Source organism: Populus alba, chromosome 11 (genome assembly GCF_005239225.2).
Source record: "Populus alba chromosome 11, ASM523922v2, whole genome shotgun sequence".
Taxonomy (NCBI): Eukaryota; Viridiplantae; Streptophyta; class Magnoliopsida; order Malpighiales; family Salicaceae; genus Populus; species Populus alba.
Window position 1 is genome coordinate 19,574,465 of NC_133294.1, and position 21,270 is coordinate 19,595,734.

The 21,270-nt window shown below is 35.1% G+C and overlaps 3 protein-coding genes across 9 annotated transcripts; all 3 read right to left on the minus strand.

Moving 5' to 3' along the window:
• Positions 1–4,260, minus strand: LOC118031286 (uncharacterized). Its single transcript, XM_035035644.2, has 15 exons — positions 4,007–4,260; positions 3,708–3,829; positions 3,567–3,626; positions 3,256–3,375; positions 3,031–3,150; positions 2,719–2,860; positions 2,338–2,508; positions 2,035–2,193; positions 1,838–1,944; positions 1,662–1,752; positions 1,267–1,408; positions 1,010–1,166; positions 791–907; positions 498–624; positions 1–373 (listed from the first exon to the last, which is right to left on the minus strand). The coding sequence occupies exons 1-15, from the start codon at positions 4,046–4,048 to the stop codon at positions 128–130; spliced, it is 1,923 nt and encodes a 640-aa protein (XP_034891535.1). The 5' UTR covers positions 4,049–4,260; the 3' UTR covers positions 1–127.
• A 1,650-nt stretch (positions 4,261–5,910) lies between these two features.
• On the minus strand, positions 5,911–10,187 carry LOC118031290 (uncharacterized). The gene is made up of 15 exons (XM_035035653.2): positions 10,030–10,187; positions 9,818–9,939; positions 9,570–9,629; positions 9,350–9,469; positions 9,079–9,198; positions 8,798–8,939; positions 8,450–8,620; positions 8,094–8,249; positions 7,884–7,990; positions 7,597–7,687; positions 7,325–7,466; positions 7,075–7,231; positions 6,848–6,964; positions 6,449–6,575; positions 5,911–6,344 (listed from the first exon to the last, which is right to left on the minus strand). The coding sequence occupies exons 1-15, from the start codon at positions 10,069–10,071 to the stop codon at positions 6,102–6,104; spliced, it is 1,917 nt and encodes a 638-aa protein (XP_034891544.1). The 5' UTR covers positions 10,072–10,187; the 3' UTR covers positions 5,911–6,101.
• A 2,485-nt stretch (positions 10,188–12,672) lies between these two features.
• LOC118031287 (uncharacterized) lies at positions 12,673–19,286 on the minus strand. Of its 7 annotated transcripts, none has more exons than XM_073412395.1 (16): positions 19,009–19,286; positions 16,920–17,015; positions 16,681–16,802; positions 16,362–16,446; positions 16,109–16,228; positions 15,853–15,972; positions 15,640–15,781; positions 14,799–14,969; positions 14,557–14,712; positions 14,233–14,339; positions 14,072–14,162; positions 13,829–13,970; positions 13,588–13,741; positions 13,359–13,475; positions 13,131–13,257; positions 12,673–13,023 (listed from the first exon to the last, which is right to left on the minus strand). In XM_073412395.1, the coding sequence occupies exons 1-16, from the start codon at positions 19,011–19,013 to the stop codon at positions 12,784–12,786; spliced, it is 1,995 nt and encodes a 664-aa protein (XP_073268496.1). In that variant the 5' UTR covers positions 19,014–19,286; the 3' UTR covers positions 12,673–12,783. The 7 variants fall into 7 exon arrangements, with proteins under 7 accessions (XP_073268496.1, XP_073268495.1, XP_034891541.1 ...); XM_073412394.1 differs by having other exon boundaries at positions 16,920–17,018; XM_035035650.2 differs by having other exon boundaries at positions 16,387–16,446; positions 19,009–19,285.
• Positions 19,287–21,270: the final 1,984 nt, after the last annotated feature.

The following is a 21,270-nucleotide window of genomic DNA, read 5'->3' on the forward strand; positions in this document are numbered from 1 at the left end:
TTTTGTAGTTTCTCAATATTATTGGCTTTGTGTATAAGTCAACGTTTCTTCCGGTACAATTTGATATCATATAACTGATGAAGTCTAGTAATTTGACAATTTGTTATTCAGGAAATGAAATTCTAAGTTAGTTGTCAGAATTAGAAGATGGGGGGCCTTCTAAACGTATGTAGTCATACATGATTCCTTGGAAAGGGCTGGTGGCCATAGTTTGAGTCAAGAAAATAGTATTATCCTCTTCCACGAGCTCAGAACCTGGCACTTCTATGTTGTAAAGCCAATAGAGTCCATGAATTCCATGTCTCGCAATTGTGTTGTCATGCCCAATTACTCCAGTTGACCATGGATTTGTTTCTAGACTATTGATGCGAACCTTAAGAATAAATTAATAGAGGTGATTAAATAGTAAATTAACATCCGGATAAACCAAAAGGAAATGAAAGGAGTTACAAAAGAAGAAGAAGAAGAAGAAGAAAGGAGAAGGAGAAGAATGATACCTGCAATTCAGCAACATTTGCAGTTGCAAGTGCTAATCGTAGTTTGTATGATCCACTGTTTTGTACACTGTCAAGTTTGAACTTGATCTGCCATGTAGTTCCTTGATATGAATTGTCATCTTTCTTCCTGAAATGCATAGAAAGCTTGTTAATTGAGAAAAAAACATCAAACCCCATGAGCAACAGAGCTACAGATGACGATCATTTTTATGATGCAAGTGTCTTGGATTCATTTCCCTCTAAAAAATTTATCTGTCAATCTGATGAAGAAAAACATGTAGGATGAATCAAACCTTGTAACTTGAGCGAAGAACCAATCTTTTGCGTAGTCACTTGTACCAACCGTGTAAACCAAATCTTCATCAGGGTATAAATCTGCATACCTTTCCCATAATCCGTACTGCCTGAACCTGAGAAGAGAAAAGAAAATGAATATTTCACATTAAACTATATGTTAACAATCAACTCCCATCATTTAAATGTGTAAATTATCTGCATCAAGGATAGAGAACCTGTCAGGGTGATTGACATAAAGTTTATTGATATACTTAGGATCGGGGTCAGGAATGTAGAATTCTGCGGCAGAACGGTTCGGTATGCCTATTTCCCACAGTGTAGGGCCATCTCTCGGGGGTTTGTATATAACATCAGCCAAGTCCAGATCACAACCTGCCACACAGTGAAATGGACAAATCCAAAAGCATCGGAATTTAAAAGGTAACTCATATTGGCCGGAAAGACGTTCATTAGTTATGACAGAAAACCGCACCTGGTGTTATGGTAATAACTTCATCATTTCGGTAATCTCCAATAAAACCAGGAATCCATGCATAAAGATTATAGTCACCAGTTCTTATATCGTTAATGGAAAAATATCCTTCTGGATCTGCCTTGGTCCAGAACTGATAGCCCTGGAAAATGAACCACATGTATAAGAACATAATGGTATTCCGAAGTAAGGAGGCTAACTTGTCTTGCTCTACTTTGACAATTAATCGGACTATGAGCTGTTTTATTGCGGACAATTTTGTCTTGATCTTTGAGTTAGCTTATTAAACAGTCTCAGGGCAATTAATAAAGATTAAAATAGAGCTAAAAAGGGCATGAATTATCTCTTCACTAGTGTTCTATCGGTACGGGGGCATTTTTACGGAATAGATTTACCTTGCATTCTCTTTGCCATGATCCAATGTCTCCTGGAGGTGCCAACCCCACATAGGCACCATTGCCTGGTATACAGTAATCACTAATAAACCTGGACAAATTTAGTTATTACATCAAGCTCAGATTAAATACTTATCAAGCCTTCAAATTAAAGCCTGGAAAATGAATATCTCTACCTGTCTTGAACTTGCAATCGACCATTGACGCAACCACGTTGTTCTGATGATGGAAAATCCTCTGAAGCTGGGAAACTGTAGGGCCAACTCTGAACTTCAATTAACATCTGAATATTTAATAAGTCGTTGTTTATTACAAGATTTTAGTAGCATAGTTTGTTAGGAAAAGGAATATAGAGTTTCTATGAGTCTTAGACCTGTTCCTTGGCGTCCTCCCATAGCCATTGTGGTTCATTTTCATCATCCAACAAAGTATTGAGATAGATAAAAACAGGGCCAAAAACTTTCTTCCATGGCTCACCCGGTTTGAGTTTCAGCACCATATCCTCCCCTGAATAATGGGCACTAAGAAACATCTGATTTTAAAACATTTTAATCAGGTACATGAGCTGGATATCAATCCTTGAAGAAAAGTTCCAAGTGAGAACATAAATTATTGCTAAACATCGTAGTCCTAGAGCGGAAGATCTCCGTTTTTTCCTAGAGTCCAAACTACTCACAGCAAGACTGATGGGACCAACATGAGAGCTAAGGTTTTGCTTTAGAGGTCCTCCAGATCGGAACTCATTGCTGGGTGTGATTTGCCAGAATCCAACGGGGGGGTTGACGCATATCCATCCATGAACCTGAAGATCTTTATTTTCGCACGAGTATTGGTATTTATCATCCACCTGCACTTTATTACAGTCAAAACTTAAATGAATATTTATGATGACGTGATCATTTGAGGTCAGAGTAACTTCAGGTGAGAAGAAATTAAGGAATTCCTCATACTGAATTTACAGCAGCCTATTTGTTTGTGTGACACTCCATAACAATTAGCACACAGCAGATAGTTGTGTAAAACTGTTAAACATGGAGGGAGGATTGTGAAGAATTACCTCTCCTTTGAATTCATCCTCCACAGGATTGACAAGTAGGACGGCTTCAGGGTAAGCAAGGGGTTCGCCTCTTTCTGGTAACCGGTCCTCTGGTAATGGCATGCTTCTTTGCCTGTTATCTGCCACTGCCATGCAGTGAAACCTATTTGCTCAAAACAAAAGAAATCACTTTAAAGTTCACTTTCTTTTGGTTTAGATATGGTTTATAGAGCTTGAATCCATCCTAAACGCAGTTAGTAGGCTTGATAACTACAGTAGTGACTCTAGTATTGCTGACACAATTTTATCACAGAATAAACTAAACTTCCGTACTTGTCCTTCCTAAGCTTGAATACAATCCTGGTCTGGGGAAGGTTGAAAGCGGGCCATTCCTCGAAGTGCTCATAAATGGCATAGGAGTAGAAGCCAGAGGAATTACGAAGCATAATAAACCTGAAAAGCCATCGTTATTGTTAACATTAACACAAGCCTAGGTCGCCAGCTTTTTTAACCTTTGTCACGCCTACTGAGATGAAAATATAAACCAGAGCCAATTACCTCTTGTCTATGTTCAGGGGAGCAAGCTTGCCCTCTAGTGAAGGATCCCACATTCTAGTGAATGAGATTTCTACTTGTTCCTCATTTTCTACCACCACTCCAAAACTTTCTCCTTTAATCCTGAATGGTGGCACAGACGAGGAAGAACTTAAGGTAACTATAACATTTTGGTACCAAAATGAAAGGGGAAATGTGACAAGAAGGAGTTGGAAAAATGAAGTGAATGTAGCGAGTAACAAGGCAAATAACTCGAAATGAAAAACCTAGAAACATCATTATGGAACCAGTTAAAAAGAAAAGCAATTTCATACACATAGGAAGTTCCCGTGGTTCCTGTGCTTCCTTCTTTACTCCATACAAGATCCCAATACCTGCATATTCCGACCAGTAGTATAAATCTGGCAACTGAACACACAGATAAATATCGTGATTTATGTTTAAATGCCATGTACCCTCTATTGGATTCATCATTGAGAACTTCAAGTAAATTGCTGATGCCATTATATTGTATTCCAGTGACAATTCCCTCTGGTTTGGATAATGTGACTTGGAGTATGCCATTATCCATCACCACCTGCTTGCATTAAACAACAAATTTCCTCAAGTGTCACGTACAAAATTCAGAACAATCCCATTTTACTTCATATTTGCATCTTCCACAACTTATGGTTGCACGTAAAAGTGAGAAACACAGGAAAAAAAAACGCGAAAGATAAAAAGAAAAAACAAGGCAGCATGCAAATTGAATTACATAACGTTCTTGGATATGCAACTGCACCCCTTGGTTTGACATGATGGAGCTCTTATGAAGTTGTGGAGCCTCTCTGAGGTATAACGATTTTGATCTTGTAACTGAGGCAGCAGTTAATTTTCTAAGCAAACACAAGCACGGGCCAATATAAAAGGTCTGATCTCAAGTCTTACCTCTTCAATCTTAATGCAAAGGATTGAGGTTATATGACTTGTAAGAGATCCATATATAACTGCCTTTAGTTCACTTAGACTAGGGGCCAAGCATTCTTTACGAGCTTGGTGTATTTGCAAATTCTTTACTCAGTCGTCACCACTGCTTGGCGCATTATAGAACCTTTCAAGATCCGCCATGTGCAAAAGTCATTGGCTCGCATCAGAAGTCATCGACATTATACAATGTTTGAGCCTAACGCCACAACCAGCGCCTAGGGGCCTACAGGATATGGATGATATCATGATGCTAACTAGGGCTTGTAACACCATGAAATACGCATGAAGAAGATATGATCTGTTCAAATTGTTTAATTTGTTTATATCACAAGCATGCGTGTAGAATTTGTCAAAGGGAATCTGTCTTGGCAAATTAAACCTTTAATTTGCTTGTAGCCTTTATTTTGCTTGATTCTCAAAATGTCTGGGAAGCACAGTCGAGAGATGAGGAATTCTACCGTGATGATATTGGGACTGAAGCTCATCTTATCTTTTCCTAAGTGGAGCTAACGAGTATAAAGATAGATAAATAAAATCTTAAAAATAATTGTACTTTTTTTTAAATTGAAATTTATATAGATTCATATTATTTTATATGAATTTAATTTTCAATGAAAAAAATAGAAATAGTAAGATTTGATATTACTATTCGATACCATATTGATTTCAATTAAAAAATCTAAGTTCTTAAAAATCTAAGTTATTATAATATGTGGCCTCTCCAAAGTCCAGTGAAGGAACTAGAATGTCCTAGCTTAGTTGACTGACAATGACAAAGGCTTTCGAAACTAAGCGATCACAAGGCTAAAAAAGTCTACTAAAAACCCAAGCCCACCCCTCAGCGAGTCTCGTTGCTCTGTTTGAGAAGGCCCTAGTTCATGATTGGATTTCTCTCTCTCGAGTACTCTTATAAGCACGTTTCTGCCCATCTGGCGAGAATTCCGTTTAATATACGCAATCACTTTATTACTGGATGATGAATGACAATTTTTTTACTGAGAATATGTATGGTTTGTTGTTTTTGTGTTTTAAAAATATTTTTTAAAAAATTTAAATTTTATTTATTTATTTTAAATTAATATATTTTTTAATATTTTCATATTATTTTGATGCGCTGATATCAAAAATAATTTTTTAAAAATAAAAAAAATATTATTTTAATATTTTTCGGGGTAAAACACACTTTGAAAAACAACCATAATCATACTTTTAAATACCCCTGTAATAGTGATTACAGTAAAAATATTTTTTATTGAGAAATGTATTAAAATAATTTTTTTAAAAAAAATATTTTTGACAACATATAAAACGATATAAAAATATATATATTTTTTTAATTTTTAAATTTTTAAGTAACACGATTTTCAAATATTTATTGATTTTATCTGCAAAAAATTTGGGTAATACAACTGGGCGGACTGTTTATCTTGGCCAGCGTCGAAGGCCAAGTTCGGACAAATTTTTATGGCATCCTCCACTTCAATTCAAATCACACTTTCAATAGAGGAGGGTAGTATTTTAATTATTGCTGTTATTGTTATTTTTATTGTCGTTGTTTCTTTGTTGTTTTGTCACCAACATAAAGGAGTGCAGGGAACCTAACCCAGGAATCATCCAATAATTAACTTATTGGATATGCAGTAAGGTAGCCTGTCATTGGCACTCTCTTATACAGTATTATGACATTTAACGGGGAACTATCAGAAATTGAAGAAGTTGGTTTTACCAAGGAAGAAGGAAAGCAGTTCATTACAAAAGATTAATAAAAAAAAAAAAAAAAAAAGGAAAAGAACAATAGATTCCCTGTGCAAACATTCCAAGTTGATGTTTTATCCTTCCTGTCGAATGTTGAAGAAAGATAAAATCAAAGTGTCTGCTTGGAATCAGGTGCATGGTGGAGGGCCTTCTAAGCGAATATAATCATACATGATGCCCTGCAAAGGGCTGGTTCTAGGTGTTTGTGTCAGAAACACGGTGTTGTCTCCTTCCACAAGCGTCGTGCCTGGCACATCTACGTTGTAAAGGCGGTAGAGGCCATGGACTCCATGCCTTGCTATTGTGTTGTCATGCCCAATTTCTCCGGTTGAAAAATGGGGAGGATCTATTTCTGGATCGTTTATCCTAACCTTTTAAGAATAAAAACAGTGTCAAACCACAGGCAAAGAAAGTCGGAGGAAAAAACATTGAAAGTAATCATGCAGGAGAGTTCTATCGATTGTCATGTCCATACTTGCAGTTCTGCAACGTTGGCTGTTGCCAGTGCCAATCGTAGCTTGAACGCGCCACCTTGATCTACATCGTCCAGCTTGAACTTGATTTGCCATGTCGTTCCTTCTAATGTACCGTCATCTTTCTTCCTGCAGTGCACTAAACATCAAGCCTAAATGCCTCGCATCTATTTTCGAACAACCACTAGCTCATAGTGGACACGAATTATCCGCTAGCTAAGCATTATACTATCATTTTCATGGAGACAGGCCACGTGACAGGGCAGGATGGGTTCATCAGAGAATTTGTTACATCTTTGGACGATTTATTTGATGTCCATAGGTTTGTCATGGTAGATCATAGACAACGCAAATAAGTGACTTGATTAGTGAAATTGAAACCCAGTATGGTAGAGTTGAACCTGTTTACTTGAGCGTAAAACCAATCTTTCTTGTAGTCACTGAGACCAACTTCGTACACCAGATCCCCATCAGGATATAAATCAGCATACCTTTCCCACAGCCCATACTGCCTAAACCTGAAAATATAGAAGAACAGTCGGAACTTTACCGGACATCACAGCAACGATCAATAGTGAATTGCCCTTGTAGTTTGTTCGTGACAGTTAAAATAATAACAAGGGCTAACCTGTCAGGATGGTTGATGAAAAGTTTGTTAATATACTTTGGGTTAGGATCGGGAATGTAAAACTCTGCAGCAGATCGATCAGGTATGCCTATTTCCCACACTGTCGGACCATCTCTTGGAGGTTCATATACAAGATCACCAACATCGATTTCACAACCTGCCTCGCATGTTGTCAGACAATGTGCTGGATGATGTATACTACAGAATTGAGGATGTTAACGGAGTGAAGCAGATTGTGAAATATTAAGACCTGCAGTTACTGTAATAACAGTATCATTACGGTAATCGCCGATGAAACCAGGAATCCATGCATAAAGATTGTAGTCGCCGGTGCGTATATCGCCAATACAGAAAGAGCCGTCCCCGTCTGTTTTGGTCCAGAATTGGTATCCCTAATAAGCATAAGATTTAAGATCCACTTGATAGCTTGATAAATAAGCTACGCTGAAAATTGATATTTATTGATGAAATAGTCTGTTGTCTTGAATTGATCTGTTTAAGATGCTAGGAAAATTAGATCACCTTGCATTCTCTTTGCCACGATCCAGCATCTCCTGGCGGTGCTAGCCCCACATAAGCATCATTAGCAGCTATGCATTCATGGCTTATATACCTACCAAGCCCATACATAGAAGGTTCATTTCATTTCCCTAGCATGGGAAAATAATAGCAAAAGAGGGCAACGGACTACTTTAAGAAATCCTAGGGGTATTAGACAACTCAAGGAAAAGGAAAAGGCTCATCTAGAGAACCAAAAATGCTGTCGTTTTTCCAGAAATTGAAGTCACAAGGAACTAAGAAGTAAATACCTATCTTGGACTTGTAATCTGCCACTGATTTTACCACGTTGATCGGAGCATGGAAAATCCTCAGAAGCTGGAAAGCTGTACGGCCAACAGTGGACTTCCTTCAAATACTAAGATAGAAATTTGTGTTATTGCCTGTAGGATAAGAAGCCAAAAACCTCCCGGTTCATTCTGAATGTATCAATAAATAAATAAAAGTTCTATGCTTTGAACCTGTTCTTTAGCGTCATCCCACAGGGAAAGTGCATTCTCTTTATCCACAACAGAGTTAAGATACATAAAAACTGGTCCAAAAACCTTCTTCCACGGTTCACCTGGGTTGAGTTTTAGCACAAGGTCCTCTCCAGCATAATGAGCACTGAGAAACATCTGGTTGTGCATGGCAATAATTAGAGGCTACATCAATTTTCATACTAATTTCTGAGGCATTTACGAAGTTATCACATGAAACGCACATCTATGCTGTCTGTGACCAATTTGAAAGTCTAACTAAAGCTTTAAAGTATATGACTGATGCGATTATTCTGCTTAGCAGGCAAATCAAACTAAGAGTGCAGTGAGTGACTTACTGCGAGAGTATAGGGTCCAACATGGGAGGTAAGGTTCTGCTTGAGTGGTCCACCAGATCGGAACTCACTGCTAGGTGTGATTTGCCAGAACCCCGTGGGTGGATCAAAGCAAATCCACCCATGAACATGGAGATCTTTGTTCTCACATGAGTATTGATACTTGTCATCTACCTGCAAACAAGAAATTTAGATGCCACCCATTTGTAAGATCATAACACAAAACTATGGATATCTGTACACATCTTAGAGTTTAGATATCAGGATTCCAAATTAGTAATTGATCATCAGTGCCGGCTAATTAACTGAGGGAGAAGCAAATTCAAAATAGGATGATGGTGGAATAGGTACCTCTCCTTTGAACTCTGGCTCCACTGGGTCAACAAGCAAGACTGCTTCGGGAAAGTCTAGGGGCTCACCTCTTTCAGGTTGCCTGTCATCAGGAAGTGGCATGAGTCTTTGCCTGTTGTCTGCTACGACCATGTAGTGAAACCTATAAGCCCCCATAAATTCCCATCGTCAGTTAATTACTAATTCACTTAAATTAACACAACCTCCAAATGCCCGCAAATATTTCAGGCTCATTAAAAAAAGAAAAGTAAATGTTGATAAGCTGTATATAATATCTCTACTTGTCTTTTCTGAGCTGGAAGACAATTCTGGTTTGCGGGAGGTTGAAGGGAGGCCAGTCTGCTAAATGCTCAAAAATGGCATAGGAATAAAATCCTGAAGAATTCCTAAGCATTATGAACCTGAAAAAACACATCACAGCACCATTTCTTACGTACGATCAACTTTTTTTTACCAATATTGAATATGTGATTTACGTCGGGGTGACGTTTTTTTTTTTTTTTTTAATATTTATTTACGAGGAGAACTTAAATAGATAGTTCAGGAATGCACCTTTTGTCCAAGTTTAAGGAAACGAATTTGCCTTCAAGGGAGGGATCCCATGTTCTTGTGAATGAGATTTCTACTTGTTCTTCATTTTCCACTATAACCCTAAAAGTTGTTCCTTCAAACCTGCGTGTTTAGATAGTCGAAATGAGGCTATAACCTAGAAGAAGAAGAAGAAGAGCGTATTTATGGCTTGTTCATGTAGATATATAGAAAGTGGACGTACACGTCAAAAGTTCCTGTTGTTCCTGTGCTTCCTGCTTGACTCCAAACAAGGTCCCAATATCTAATCCAATCCAACACAGCAACAATTTTTAATCAACTAACTTGTAGACTCTTGCTTTTGTCAAAGAAAATTTGGCTATTCCCAGTTGGATGCATAGGAAATAATTTTGTATACTCATTTATGGTTCAACATTTTAAAAGTTCAATAACTATTATTTTATATTAATATAAATGGTGTCACATACATACCCTCTGTTAGTTTCCACGTCAAGAACTTGAAGCAAATTGTCTATACCATTATACTGAATGCCAGTAACAATTCCTCCTGGGTTTGACAGTGTGACTTGAAGAATGCCGTTATCCATAACCACCTGCATAACCAGAATGCCCCACCTATAACATTTTAAATTATACTATCAAACGAGATTATGAACGAAGTTCTTATGAAGTAAACTACTTACATGCTGATCTTCAATGAGCAACTGCACCCTTGGAGTTGACATGATGATCTGGAGTTATTTGCTGTCTTCCACAAACAAAGATGTGAAAAAGGAAACAAATTTATAGCGAGCAGGCCAAGCGCTACGTACAAAGATATCAATTTTAAGAGGGGAAGTCGTGTTCATATACTGCTTAGAAATTTGGACATATGTATACAAGTGTAAAGGCTTGAATTATAGAGAAAGTATTCTTTTCCTTGAAGGATCACTTACTTTTGTCACCTCCAACATGTTGTTGAGTTTGATTCAGTCGTGCAAGATTCGCTAAGTAGGAAACCACAGTATAAAATATATATTAATAAGGCCATAAGAAAAGAATTGATGGGAGGTATTGTTCTTCGTTGTTGAATTCATGGCGTATTTAGTCTCATCCCTACTTTTAATTTTATCTGTATTTGGTCCTTCTAGCTAGTTTTTATCCTAATGCCATCCCTCACTCCTTTGTTTCTGTATCTGCAATCATTCTATCCTGATGCCATCCCTCATTCTATAATTTTTTAATTTTAGTTTATTTCAATTGTTCATTAACTTGGCAACGAGCAGCATTTTGAAGCTCTACCTTGTAACGTGGCCCTTCATAAACTTATTCCCAGAAAGCTGAAGAGAAGTCACATTACGATTACGAAATAAACTAAAACAACTTTATCTTTTTGTTTTTTCAGTGCTCACATGTTATATTGGAATGTTTTTATATATTTCGGTTTGTTCCGCTTCGCTTGCTCTGGCGTTTGTGCCATGACAAAGCTTATTTCTACCTTACAAAAAAAAAAATGCTGTAATGAAATGCAGTTGCAGGGTTCTGTTAAAAAAAAAAAGAAAGAAAATAGACTAAAATTGATAGCATGAAAAAAGAGTTGCTTTATGCATTTTCACTGTTCAGGAGGCACGTCATTTTACACTTTGGTCCTTTTTTCAAAACTTCAATTTCAATCATCAAACTTTTTTTATTTTACATTTCAATCCCTACTTATTGATATTAGATGAGAGAATACTGCTGTGGAGGGACAGGAGAGAAAAAGCTTTCATACAATCACGTTTCGACGACCAAAAACTCAATCTTAATGTTAATAGGTTAGCCTTGGCAAGAAAAGAGAAGTTAGATTTGATTTGAATTTTAGTTATTGGGCCAATGAAAATGTGTTTTGGCTTAAAAAATAAGATTATTAAAGTTTGAAGGTTTTTTTAAAAAGACTTTTAGGTGAAAAAAGTTGAGAATTAGATTTTTAAAGTAAAAGAACTTCAAGTGTTCTAGTTATATAAAGTGATCAAAATTCATTGCGTAGATGATATGTCTTTCATTATCTTAAAAAGCATGCATACTAGGCATTATTTTTAAAGGCCTGGGCTGGATACTCCAGGCCTTTTTATATTATTTTTTTTAGAAAAATAAATATAATGAATTTTAAAAATCATTCAATTATATGATGTTCTATAAGTAAGATTTGAGGTTTTTGTGGTAATATTTACAACTTTCTTTGAATATATATATATAAGTTTTTTTAAAAACTGTGTGTGAATACTCTCTCTCTATATTATTTAAAAATTAGAAAACCACAGTAGAAATACTCTAGACTTAGCTGTCTTCCACAAACAAAGAAGTGAGAAGGAAACAAATTTATAGCGCAAAGATATCAATTTTAAGAGGGGAAGTCTTGTTCATATACTGTCACTGCTTAGAAATTTGGAAAAATGGATACAAGTGTAAAGGCTTACAAGATTTGGTTGTCCACGAGCAAATCTTAGAATTATAGAGAAAGTATTCTTTTACTTGAAGGATCGCTTACTTTTGTCACCTCCAATTTGATTCAGTCGTGCAAGAGTCGCTAAGTAGGAAGCCTCAGTATAGGATAAGAAGGCCATGAGAAAAGAATTGATGGGAAGAATTGTTCTTCGTTGTTGAATTCATGGCGTATTTAGTCTCCCTACTTTTAATTTTATCTGTATTTGGTCCTTCTAGCTAGTTTTTATCCCAATTTCATCCCTCACTCCTTGTTTCTGTATCTGCAACCATTCTATACTTTAATCAGCTTTCATCATAGACCATCCATCACTAATGGAAGTTGATAGAAGGATCGTAATGGTATATAAAAGAAGTAGATCATCAAGTAATAAAATTATATTATCTATTTTTTTTTTTTGGAGAAAACCTCACAGCACAACAGAACAATATTATGATTAACGGTCTTTAACTTAAAGTCGTTTTTCTTTTATTGCATTTTGCACGTATAACCTATAGTTTTTTTCCTACATTTTTCTTACATTAAGCCAACTCCAATTAAGTTTTCTTACAATTTTCATTTAGGAGCATCTATCCAATCAAGCAGGTTGATTTGAAAACAATAACGGCTTGAAATTTTATCTAAAGTCGGGTTTTAATTTGAACAAATAAAATATTAACCCGACCAAATCTATTTAATCTAACGAGTTAGTCCATCGGCCAACATGTCCCAAACCTAGGTAGGTATTATGTTTTTACATAAAAAAAAACAACATAATATTATTTTTATAATAAAAAAACAAAATGATATAATTTTAATAAATAATTTTTATAATGAAAAAAAAAAAAGAGGTTCACCCATGAAGTAGCGTAGTTCAAATGACTACTTAGAAAACTATAAAAGGTGTACGCCTGTATTATGATTTCCGCCAATAATCGTTTGAAGAAATAGAGCTAGCTATTGTTTTCCCTAAAAAAAATCATATCTCCTAAAGGGTTTAAAGTGGTGGTGGCGGACCTTCTAAGCGAATATAATCGTACATAACTCCCTGGAAAGGGCTGGTACTGGCTGTTTGTGTCAGAAAAATGGTATTATTTCCTATCAGAAGCTGAGCTCCGGGAACATCAACATTGAATAGCCTGTAAAGCCCATGAATCCCATGTCTTGCGATCGTGTTATCCTTGCCAATCTTTCCCGTTGAAAACAGAGGATTTGCATCTGGCTCGTTCACCCGAACCTTGAAAAGAAAGAAAGAAAAAAGTTCTCGGTGAGGAGGATCGTTACCGAGTAACCCCATTTCTTCACATTCATCAGGAAAATGAAGACTTTGAAGCTGTTTTATACCTCCAATTCGGCAACATTAGCTGTTGCCAGCGCCAAGCGTAGCTTATATGCTACGCGCTCATCCACTTCATCCAGCAAGAACTTTATTTGCCATGTAGTGCCTTCATATGTGGTATTATCCTTCTTCCTGCGATGCAGATGCAAAGGAAATTGACAGCTTTATTCAACAGCAATAATAAAAAAAAGAAAGCCCAATATCTTAGCTAATTAATATTTTAAAATAGAAACCTTGTAACTTGAGCGAAAAACCAATCTGTTGTATGGTTACTCTTGCCAACTGTGAAAACCAAATCTGCTTTGGGATATAACTCTGCGTATCTTTCCCATAATCCATACTGTCTATACCTGCTAGCAAGAAGAGCTTATGAACACATCTTGTGCTCGATAACCTTAGCTAATAAAACCAAAATTGCCGGTACCCATTACTGGTTGCTTGAGACAAACCAGAGGAGCTAACCTTTCCTGTTTGAGATAAAGTTTGTTGATATATCTTGGGTTTGCATCAGGAATGTAAAACTCTGCGGCAGAACGATCAGGGAAACCTATTTCCCACAACGTGGAGCCATTCCTTGGAGCCTCGTATACAAGATCACCGACATCAATGTTACAACCTGCTCTACACGTTCAACATTCATAACCATCGGATATACAAAACAAGAAATTAAAAGATTAATTAAGGGCGGGAGAAAAACCAAGACCTGAGTTTATGTTAATGACAGAAGTAAATTTGTAATCTCCAATAAAACCAGGGACCCATGCATAAAGATTGTAGTCACCGGGCCGTATGCCATTGATTGTGAAATTTCCACATTCATCTGTTTTGGTCCAAAATTGGTAGCCCTGGTAGCCAGATGTGAAAAATGGCGTGTTAAGCATGTATGAGTAGCTCAACATCGATGCGATACCCAAAATGTTAGAAATACTATACAAAATTAGGTCACCTTGGATTCTAGCTGCCAGGAGCCAGCTTCTCCCGGGGCTGCCAGCCCCACATAAGCACCTTCTGCAGATATCGTTGCATTGGAAACGCACCTAGGCGAGTATAAACCGTGTAAATTGTAACTAATAAACTTTCTCTGCTGGAAAATTGACATGAAGTTACCTCTCTAGGACCAGTAATCTGCCACCGACGCTACCGCGTTGTTTTGACGGTGGAAAATCCTCTGAAGCTATGAAGTCGTAGGGCCACATACGAACTTCATTCATCATCTAATCAAATTGTATGTTAGTTATTCTCTCTATTTCCAGTAGAGAGCCCAATTGCAAGGCATATGTGCTTAAGATAATCCAAAATGAGTACTGCTAATAATTCTACCGAACATCCTTCTTGAAATCACTTCTCAAAGGATCGGAATCATTAAATTAGTGAGACGCAGCAGAAAATCTCGTGATTCGGGATTTTCCCTGAAGTAATTTGAGGAAGAACCTGTTTTTTAGCGTCTTCCCAGAGTGAGAGTGGGTCCCTTCCATCCGAGAGAGAATTGAGGTAAGCAAAAACTGGGCCGTACACTTTCTTCCATGGCTCTTTAGGCCCGATTTTTATTGTGACGTCCGCTCCCGCATAGTGAGTGCTGTGCATCACCTGGTGGTGATCAAGCGCATCAGAAAGCTAGCATTTTGCTGGTGTTCTTGGTCATGGACCAAATGAAGGAAAATCTGGACACTTACGCCAAGATTAGTGGGGCCCACATGGGAAGTTAGGAATTGTTTGAGGGGCCCACCCGTTCTGAACTCATTGCTCGGTGTAATTTGCCAGAAACCAATAAGCGGATCGGCCGATATCCACCCGTGAACACCAATGTCTTTGCTCTCGCAGGAATATTCGTATTTGTCGTCCACCTAACCAAAATTCATTCGCCACACAAAATGTTATCTGCTGCAAGACTCACGTGTGTTGCTTACCGTGAAAAAAACACGAGTATGTGAAAAAATAGTGATCCTTCCGTGAGCTAGAACCTCTAGTTTCGATTGGGAGGGGCGTGGCGTGTCGGCATCGTTTTAATAGCAAGTTTAATATTATTATAATAATTTTTTAAAAATTATATTTTTTATTTAAAAATATATTAAAATACTTTTTTTTTATTTTATTAAAATTTATTTTCAATATCAACACATTAAAATAATCTAAAACTTTAAAAAAAATTATTTTTTAAAAGAGCTTTTGCATCGCGAAAACATATTGTTGTGTTTTTAAAATATTTTTTGAAATATTTTTTATTTTATAAAATATTTTTCTTTGTATTTTTCATAGGAGTAATAGAAAAATATTGAAAAAAATATTAATTTAATATTTTATTAAAATAAAAAAAATCATTTAAAAGATCAATTTCAATAGCATTATAAAACATGCACTCATGAATCTATTAGAAATTATTACAAGCGTAGGGGAGGAGTACCCCTGTCTACTCCAAATTCTTCCCTCCCTGTTCCTCAATCCCTCCTCACCATCCCTAGAATTTAAACAAAATACCCACCAACAGAATTTAATAAAATAATTAGAAAATGATACCTCTCCTTCAAATTCAGGCTCTACGGGGTGGACAAGTAAGACTGCCTCTGGATAGGCTAGAGTCTGTCCTCTCTCTGGTGACCGGTCTTCAGGCAGAGGCATATAACGTTGTCTGTTGTCTGCTATGGCCATATAGCGAAACCTGCGTCCAAAAACTGTGGTCAAGAAAACGGAATTTCGCACTAATTGAGCTGGAAAAGTTAAGTGCCGTACTTTTGCTTCGTAAGCTTGAACACGATCCTGGTATTATCAAGATCAAAAGCAGGCCAGCCACTCGTATGTTCATAAATGGCATATGTGTAAAATCCTGATGACCCACGAAGCATTACGTATCTGCATTTAATTCAAAAGAAGAAGAAGAAGAAACCAAAAAAACGATTTCGCCTCATTAAACCTGATTAATATCACAATCAATCTTGAATAAGTGATAAAAGGTTGATAGCTTCAAGACTATTCCGAGCAGAAATACCTTTTATCGAAGTTCAAGGGGACAACCTTGGCCTGAAGTGAGGAATTCCACATCCTCGTGAAGGAGATCTCAACTTTTTCTTCACATTCAACTACTACAGTTAAATTGGTTCCGTCCAGTCTGCGTAGTACAATAAAACCATTGAAGTTAATATGAGTGCTGATTGAAACAAAAATGCTACAGAATTGGAGAATTCAAAGATCTTTTTCCAAACATTTCAGGTATCATTTTGCTGTGTAGTTTTAGTTATTACCCGAGAGATTTTGAAGCATTTATACCTGTCCAAATCACCCTTTTTTCGTGTAACTCCTTCCCCGCTCCAAACAACGTCCCAGTACCTATGTAAACATGAAGTCGTGAGCTTAATTAACCACAAAAAAAAAAAAAAAAAAAAATTGTCACGAACTTAGTATGACTTATGAGGCTAATAACAGGTTACATAACTCTTTTTTTGTCTAGAAAAAAAATTATTTTGTGGTGGGGATTTTGCTGCAAATTAATTTAAAGCAAGAACGGTCATTGGTGATTGAAAAAAAGGAGAAAAGACTAAAGCATTTGTACAAAGTGCTTACCCTCTATCAGATTCGCCATTGTCAGTTTCGAGCAAATTCTCGAGGCCATTGTACTGTATTCCCGTGACATGCCCTCCTGGATTTGATAACGTGACCTGGAGTATGCCATTGTCCAAAACCACCTGCATATGTAGATAACCCTCTCATTATTACATAACAGCGGATCAGACTCCATTGTTTTTCACTTCTGCTCGAAAACAAGAATCAATTGGCGAAAATGAGTCCAAACAGAGAGTTACATAGTCTTTTTGAATATGCAATTGCACCCCTTCGGACAACAAGCTGCTGCCAGTTCCTTTCTCACCTCCATGAAAACCCATGCTTGGATTCTCATACTGCTGCAAATTAGAGAATGCAGCCATGAATTGTGAAAACAAAGACAATATCGTGCACAAAATTTTGCCAGAACCCATGATGTCAAATGATCAATTCTTGCCTCTCTCTCTCTCTCTCTCTGCACCAGACACCTTATTATAGGACTTAATGTCCTCCAATAATTATGCCAAATTTGCTGCAATGCTCATTACTCTCTGCATTTACCAAAAAGGAAACAAAGTTTGCCTCCTGCACTCTGTCGAGAATGTAGACCTGAAAGCTTATGATACATATATACATAAATAAGTTAATTTTTTTTTTCAATCTTTGCGTGTATTACGTGTGATTTCTTTACTTTCTAGCCACGACTGTTTGGTGCATGAGATAGTTAGGCCAGAATCCAGGTAATTGAAGAAAGGCCATGCTTGTGTGTGGTTTTTGTATTAATTACTAGGAGAAACACAGATTAAATTACTACTAAGGGAGCCCTTGCGCTGCCAAGAGTCCATTCTCATCTAGATAACTGAATAAAAAACTAGAACCTTAATTTCAAAAGTTGGATAACAGTTGCCGGGCTATTCTCCGGTAGGGATATCAGTCGTGTTCCGGAGATTGAAAAGGTATAAGAATCATGAGAAAATCATAATACACATAAATATAGATCATCCTAGGCAAAGGATTTTGTTGACGGCCGGCGCGTATAATGAAGAGATTTGACCGAGAGAAGCTCTTGGAAAAAGACGCGTAAATACCAATTAGGCCACACAGACATGGTTGAATTTTACTTTCTAAATACAGATCGTGATCCTCTTTCTTTTTAATTTTTAAATCTAAAATATCAAAAGGATTTTTTCTACAGAAACTTTTGGGAGACAGATACATAAATGCCAATTAATGGGTTTCTAACCTATCCAATTAATTTAGCATTCTCAATCTTCCAATTTATCAATCACCGATTAAATCATTAATCCATGGTTGAATTATACTTTTCAAACTAGTAATGTTCGTCTATGTATAGCGAAGCACTTGTTGATTTGATAAATTTCATGAGGATTAGTCCCAACTTTTGGAGATGATTGCGGCACAATTATTTTGTAAAGTATTGTTTTATTTTAAAATATATTAAAATAATATTTTTTTTATTTTTTTAAAAAATTATTCTAACATCAACATATTAAAATAATTTGAAAACATGCAAAAAAAATTTAAAGTAAAAAAAAATTAAAAAATTATTTTTAAAAAAAAACTTTTTTGAAATACAAAAACAAACAAGTTCTTAATAAATTGTGATCCTCTCCCAAATTTTCTATTATTCTTCATATTTCTCCTTGAGTTAATTTAAATGATTAAATTTAAGACAAATAAACATGATTTTAGTGCATGTAAAAATGACAACACCTTAACTACTTGGCACTTGCTATTTCCTCTCTCATCTGAATTTAAAATATTAAATTAAAAATAATGAGAGATTTAGAAGATAATTAATTGTTAAAACTTAAATATATTGATCACACGTAAATAATTTATATACCATAGTCATAATATCATATTGAATTGCTTCCATTTTAAGAATCTTATATGAGACAAAGAAGAAAGATACAAAATTATACATTTAATATTAAAAAAAAAGAATGAAATATATGATTTTGATGCAAGCAGAAAAAAATATTATAGTTTTACTATATTAGTTCTACTATGTTAAAATCAAAATAATAATAAAAATATTATATATAGAATTACGTATCTAAATTAGCTGTTTAAAAATCTAAAAAACTTTATCCGTGCTTAAATAACCTAGCCAGGTACATATTAAACAAGTCTTGATTCCTAACCTAATGTTTTTCATGCTTAATTTGTAATGAAAAATTCTGGGTTTGTCATGAAATTAAGAAAAAAAGAAAAAATTAGAGGAAAATGTAATCTAAGCTTCCCTTGCCGAACAAGCAGTAATTAAAAGCAGATATCAATTTTCTAAATAATAAAGAAGAAGAAAGAAGAAGCGAACGCACGTACCTCATGAGCTATAATCTGCTAATAAACTCGAGCCATGATACAGAGATGCAAGCTGATCTAGCAATAATGAGAACGTAGCAAAGTAGGAGAATAGCTCGAATCTTGTTCAAATCCTTGGTCAAAGAAATCTTTTGTCAATGCCCTGAAACCTAGACAAAGAACGAAGGGACGTGAAGGCTTAGACAATGGATATTGGATGCATGTTGAACCCTTGATAATTTTCCTTCGAGCTAGAGACGAAGCATATTCCTTTTCTCACTTTTATGTTGACACGGTGCCTTTCCTTTGCCGCCACCGTCGTTTGGGGCATTAGTAGGTATTAGAGCAACATCAGCGGAAGTTAATTTAAGCATATAATAATAATTATTATTATTATTATCAAGACATACGCCAGATAGAAAACCACCTGCTATTGGTAAAAAAAAAAAAAAAAAATTGATTTCCAATTCGTAATCAAGGAGGGTAGTTGATTTTCAAGGATAATAACATTATATTGACCAAGATGGGGTCAGTTATTACATTCGATGCACCGCTTGACTTGATAGGCAACAAATTGACATTCGTTTTTAGTTGGTGTGTTTAGTTAGTCTACTTTCCAATGAAAGCATTATAGCTAGATTGATTATTTTATGTCCCTGTTAGTATTGTAATAGTGGTTATTTTATAAAGTATTATTTAGATACAAATATATTTTTTATTTTTTAAAATTTATTTTTAACATCAATATATTATCTAAAAACATTAAAACTAAAAATTTAAAACAAAGAAAAATAAAAACTTTTAATTTAAAAAAAAAACGCATTTGAAATATAAAAACAAACTGGTTTTTATTTTTCAAACATTCTTTGCTGAAAACATTTTCAAAAACCAAAAGAAGCACCTAACCCGAAACAAGCATTCCAATGATGAAAAATAAAAAAGATAAAAAAAAAAAAAAACATATGAGATCAAGTTTCAGCTCACTAGATAGAAAAGTGGACCAAAACTGAACCTGCGTGGCCCAACTCATAACTAACTAATCTCCAGAGAGCTGCTTTCCAAAACACGCAAGTCTCGTAGCTTCGAATACCAGAAATTAGTCATTGATTTCACACGGCAGAACTCCTATGCCTGCGTTCTGATTTCTCTTTCCATGTATACCAGTTTAGTCTCTCCTGCCCTCACCCTATTAGAAACCGCTAGTCATTTGACTGGATCAAAAAATAAAATTTCAACATGGAAAAAAGAACACGTAGGTATCACTAACGATTTTTTAACATTATTTTTTTTAATTATTAACTGATCATGTATTTAATAAAATAAATTAAAAATTATATATGTTAATAATTATTTTTAAAAAAAAAAAAAGTTGTCAAAGCTAAACAAAAACTGCAGGGACAAGAAGGCAAAAGAAAACTATAAATTAAGATATATGAAATTATGCCACAGTAAGCCTTTCCAATTTTGTTTAATTATATGGAAATGATTTTTTTTTTTTTTTTGCAAGAAGAGTAATGAATTTAATTTTATTGAAATTAAATAATTTGCTAGTATAATTCCTTATTTTTTTATTAATATTTATTTTCTACAAAAAATATAACTTTTTTTCTATTTTATTTATTTAATAAAAATCAAAAGCAATAAGAGCAAATCTTTTTTTTTTTTTTGAAAGATTTGAAATAAGGGTTATGAGGTATTTATCTTAATAAAAACCCTTCATCTTGTCAACATGCTCCATTTATTTTCAACATTTGTTTACCATAATAATTATTTTCTACCCAACATCACAAAAAGCAATTTTATTATTATAAAAAAAATAATATTATAATAAATTTGGCGTTAATGCATTAAAAAGTTTTAGAAAAAATATATTTCCTTGTGCATTGCAACAAGAAACTTTTTTTATAGTGTTACTAAACCCGACTTGGTCTTTTTTTGCTTGATCTAAGTTTCAAATTAAACTAATCAAAATCTAAGTTAATCTAATATGATATAGTTGATTTAAAAGGTCATAACATGATCAAGTAAACTTGATAAAAAAAAAAACATATTTTGTCTTTTTATTAAAAAAAGAAGAAAATGTTGTTATATTTTAAAAAAAAATATACGACGTTTCGAATTGATCTAGGTCAGAACCAGCTAACACACTAGATCTATTACTCAGGTCACATTGCTTATGCTAGAAACTTTTTTTTTTTCAGTGTTACTAAATCCACGACTTGTTTTTTTATAAAGTGATGTATAATAAAAACACAATCCCTTTTAGTTTTTTTTTAATTAATA

Excerpts from the sequence above, each read along its gene's own strand:
- LOC118031286 (XM_035035644.2), bottom strand. The coding sequence starts at position 4,048 with ATGTCAAACCAAGGGGTGCAGTTGCATATCCAAGAACGTTAT. Across the intron at positions 2,194-2,337 it reads TTGGTCCCATCAGTCTTGCT|ATGTTTCTTAGTGCCCATTA; the intron begins GTGAGTAGTTTG and ends TTTTAAAATCAG. Across the intron at positions 1,409-1,661 it reads CATGGCAAAGAGAATGCAAG|GGCTATCAGTTCTGGACCAA; the intron begins GTAAATCTATTC and ends TTCATTTTCCAG.
- LOC118031290 (XM_035035653.2), bottom strand. The coding sequence starts at position 10,071 with ATGTCAACTCCAAGGGTGCAGTTGCTCATTGAAGATCAGCAT. Across the intron at positions 8,621-8,797 it reads AGCCAGAGTTCAAAGGAGAG|GTAGATGACAAGTATCAATA; the intron begins GTACCTATTCCA and ends TCTTGTTTGCAG. Across the intron at positions 6,576-6,847 it reads TTTTACGCTCAAGTAAACAG|GAAGAAAGATGACGGTACAT; the intron begins GTTCAACTCTAC and ends AGTGCACTGCAG.
- LOC118031287 (XM_035035647.2), bottom strand. The coding sequence starts at position 17,093 with ATGGGTTCTGGCAAAATTTTGTGCACGATATTGTCTTTGTTTTCACAA. Across the intron at positions 15,782-15,852 it reads TTCAAGCTTACGAAGCAAAA|GTTTCGCTATATGGCCATAG; the intron begins GTACGGCACTTA and ends TTTTGGACGCAG. Across the intron at positions 14,970-15,639 it reads AGCCTGAATTTGAAGGAGAG|GTGGACGACAAATACGAATA; the intron begins GTATCATTTTCT and ends AATTTTGGTTAG.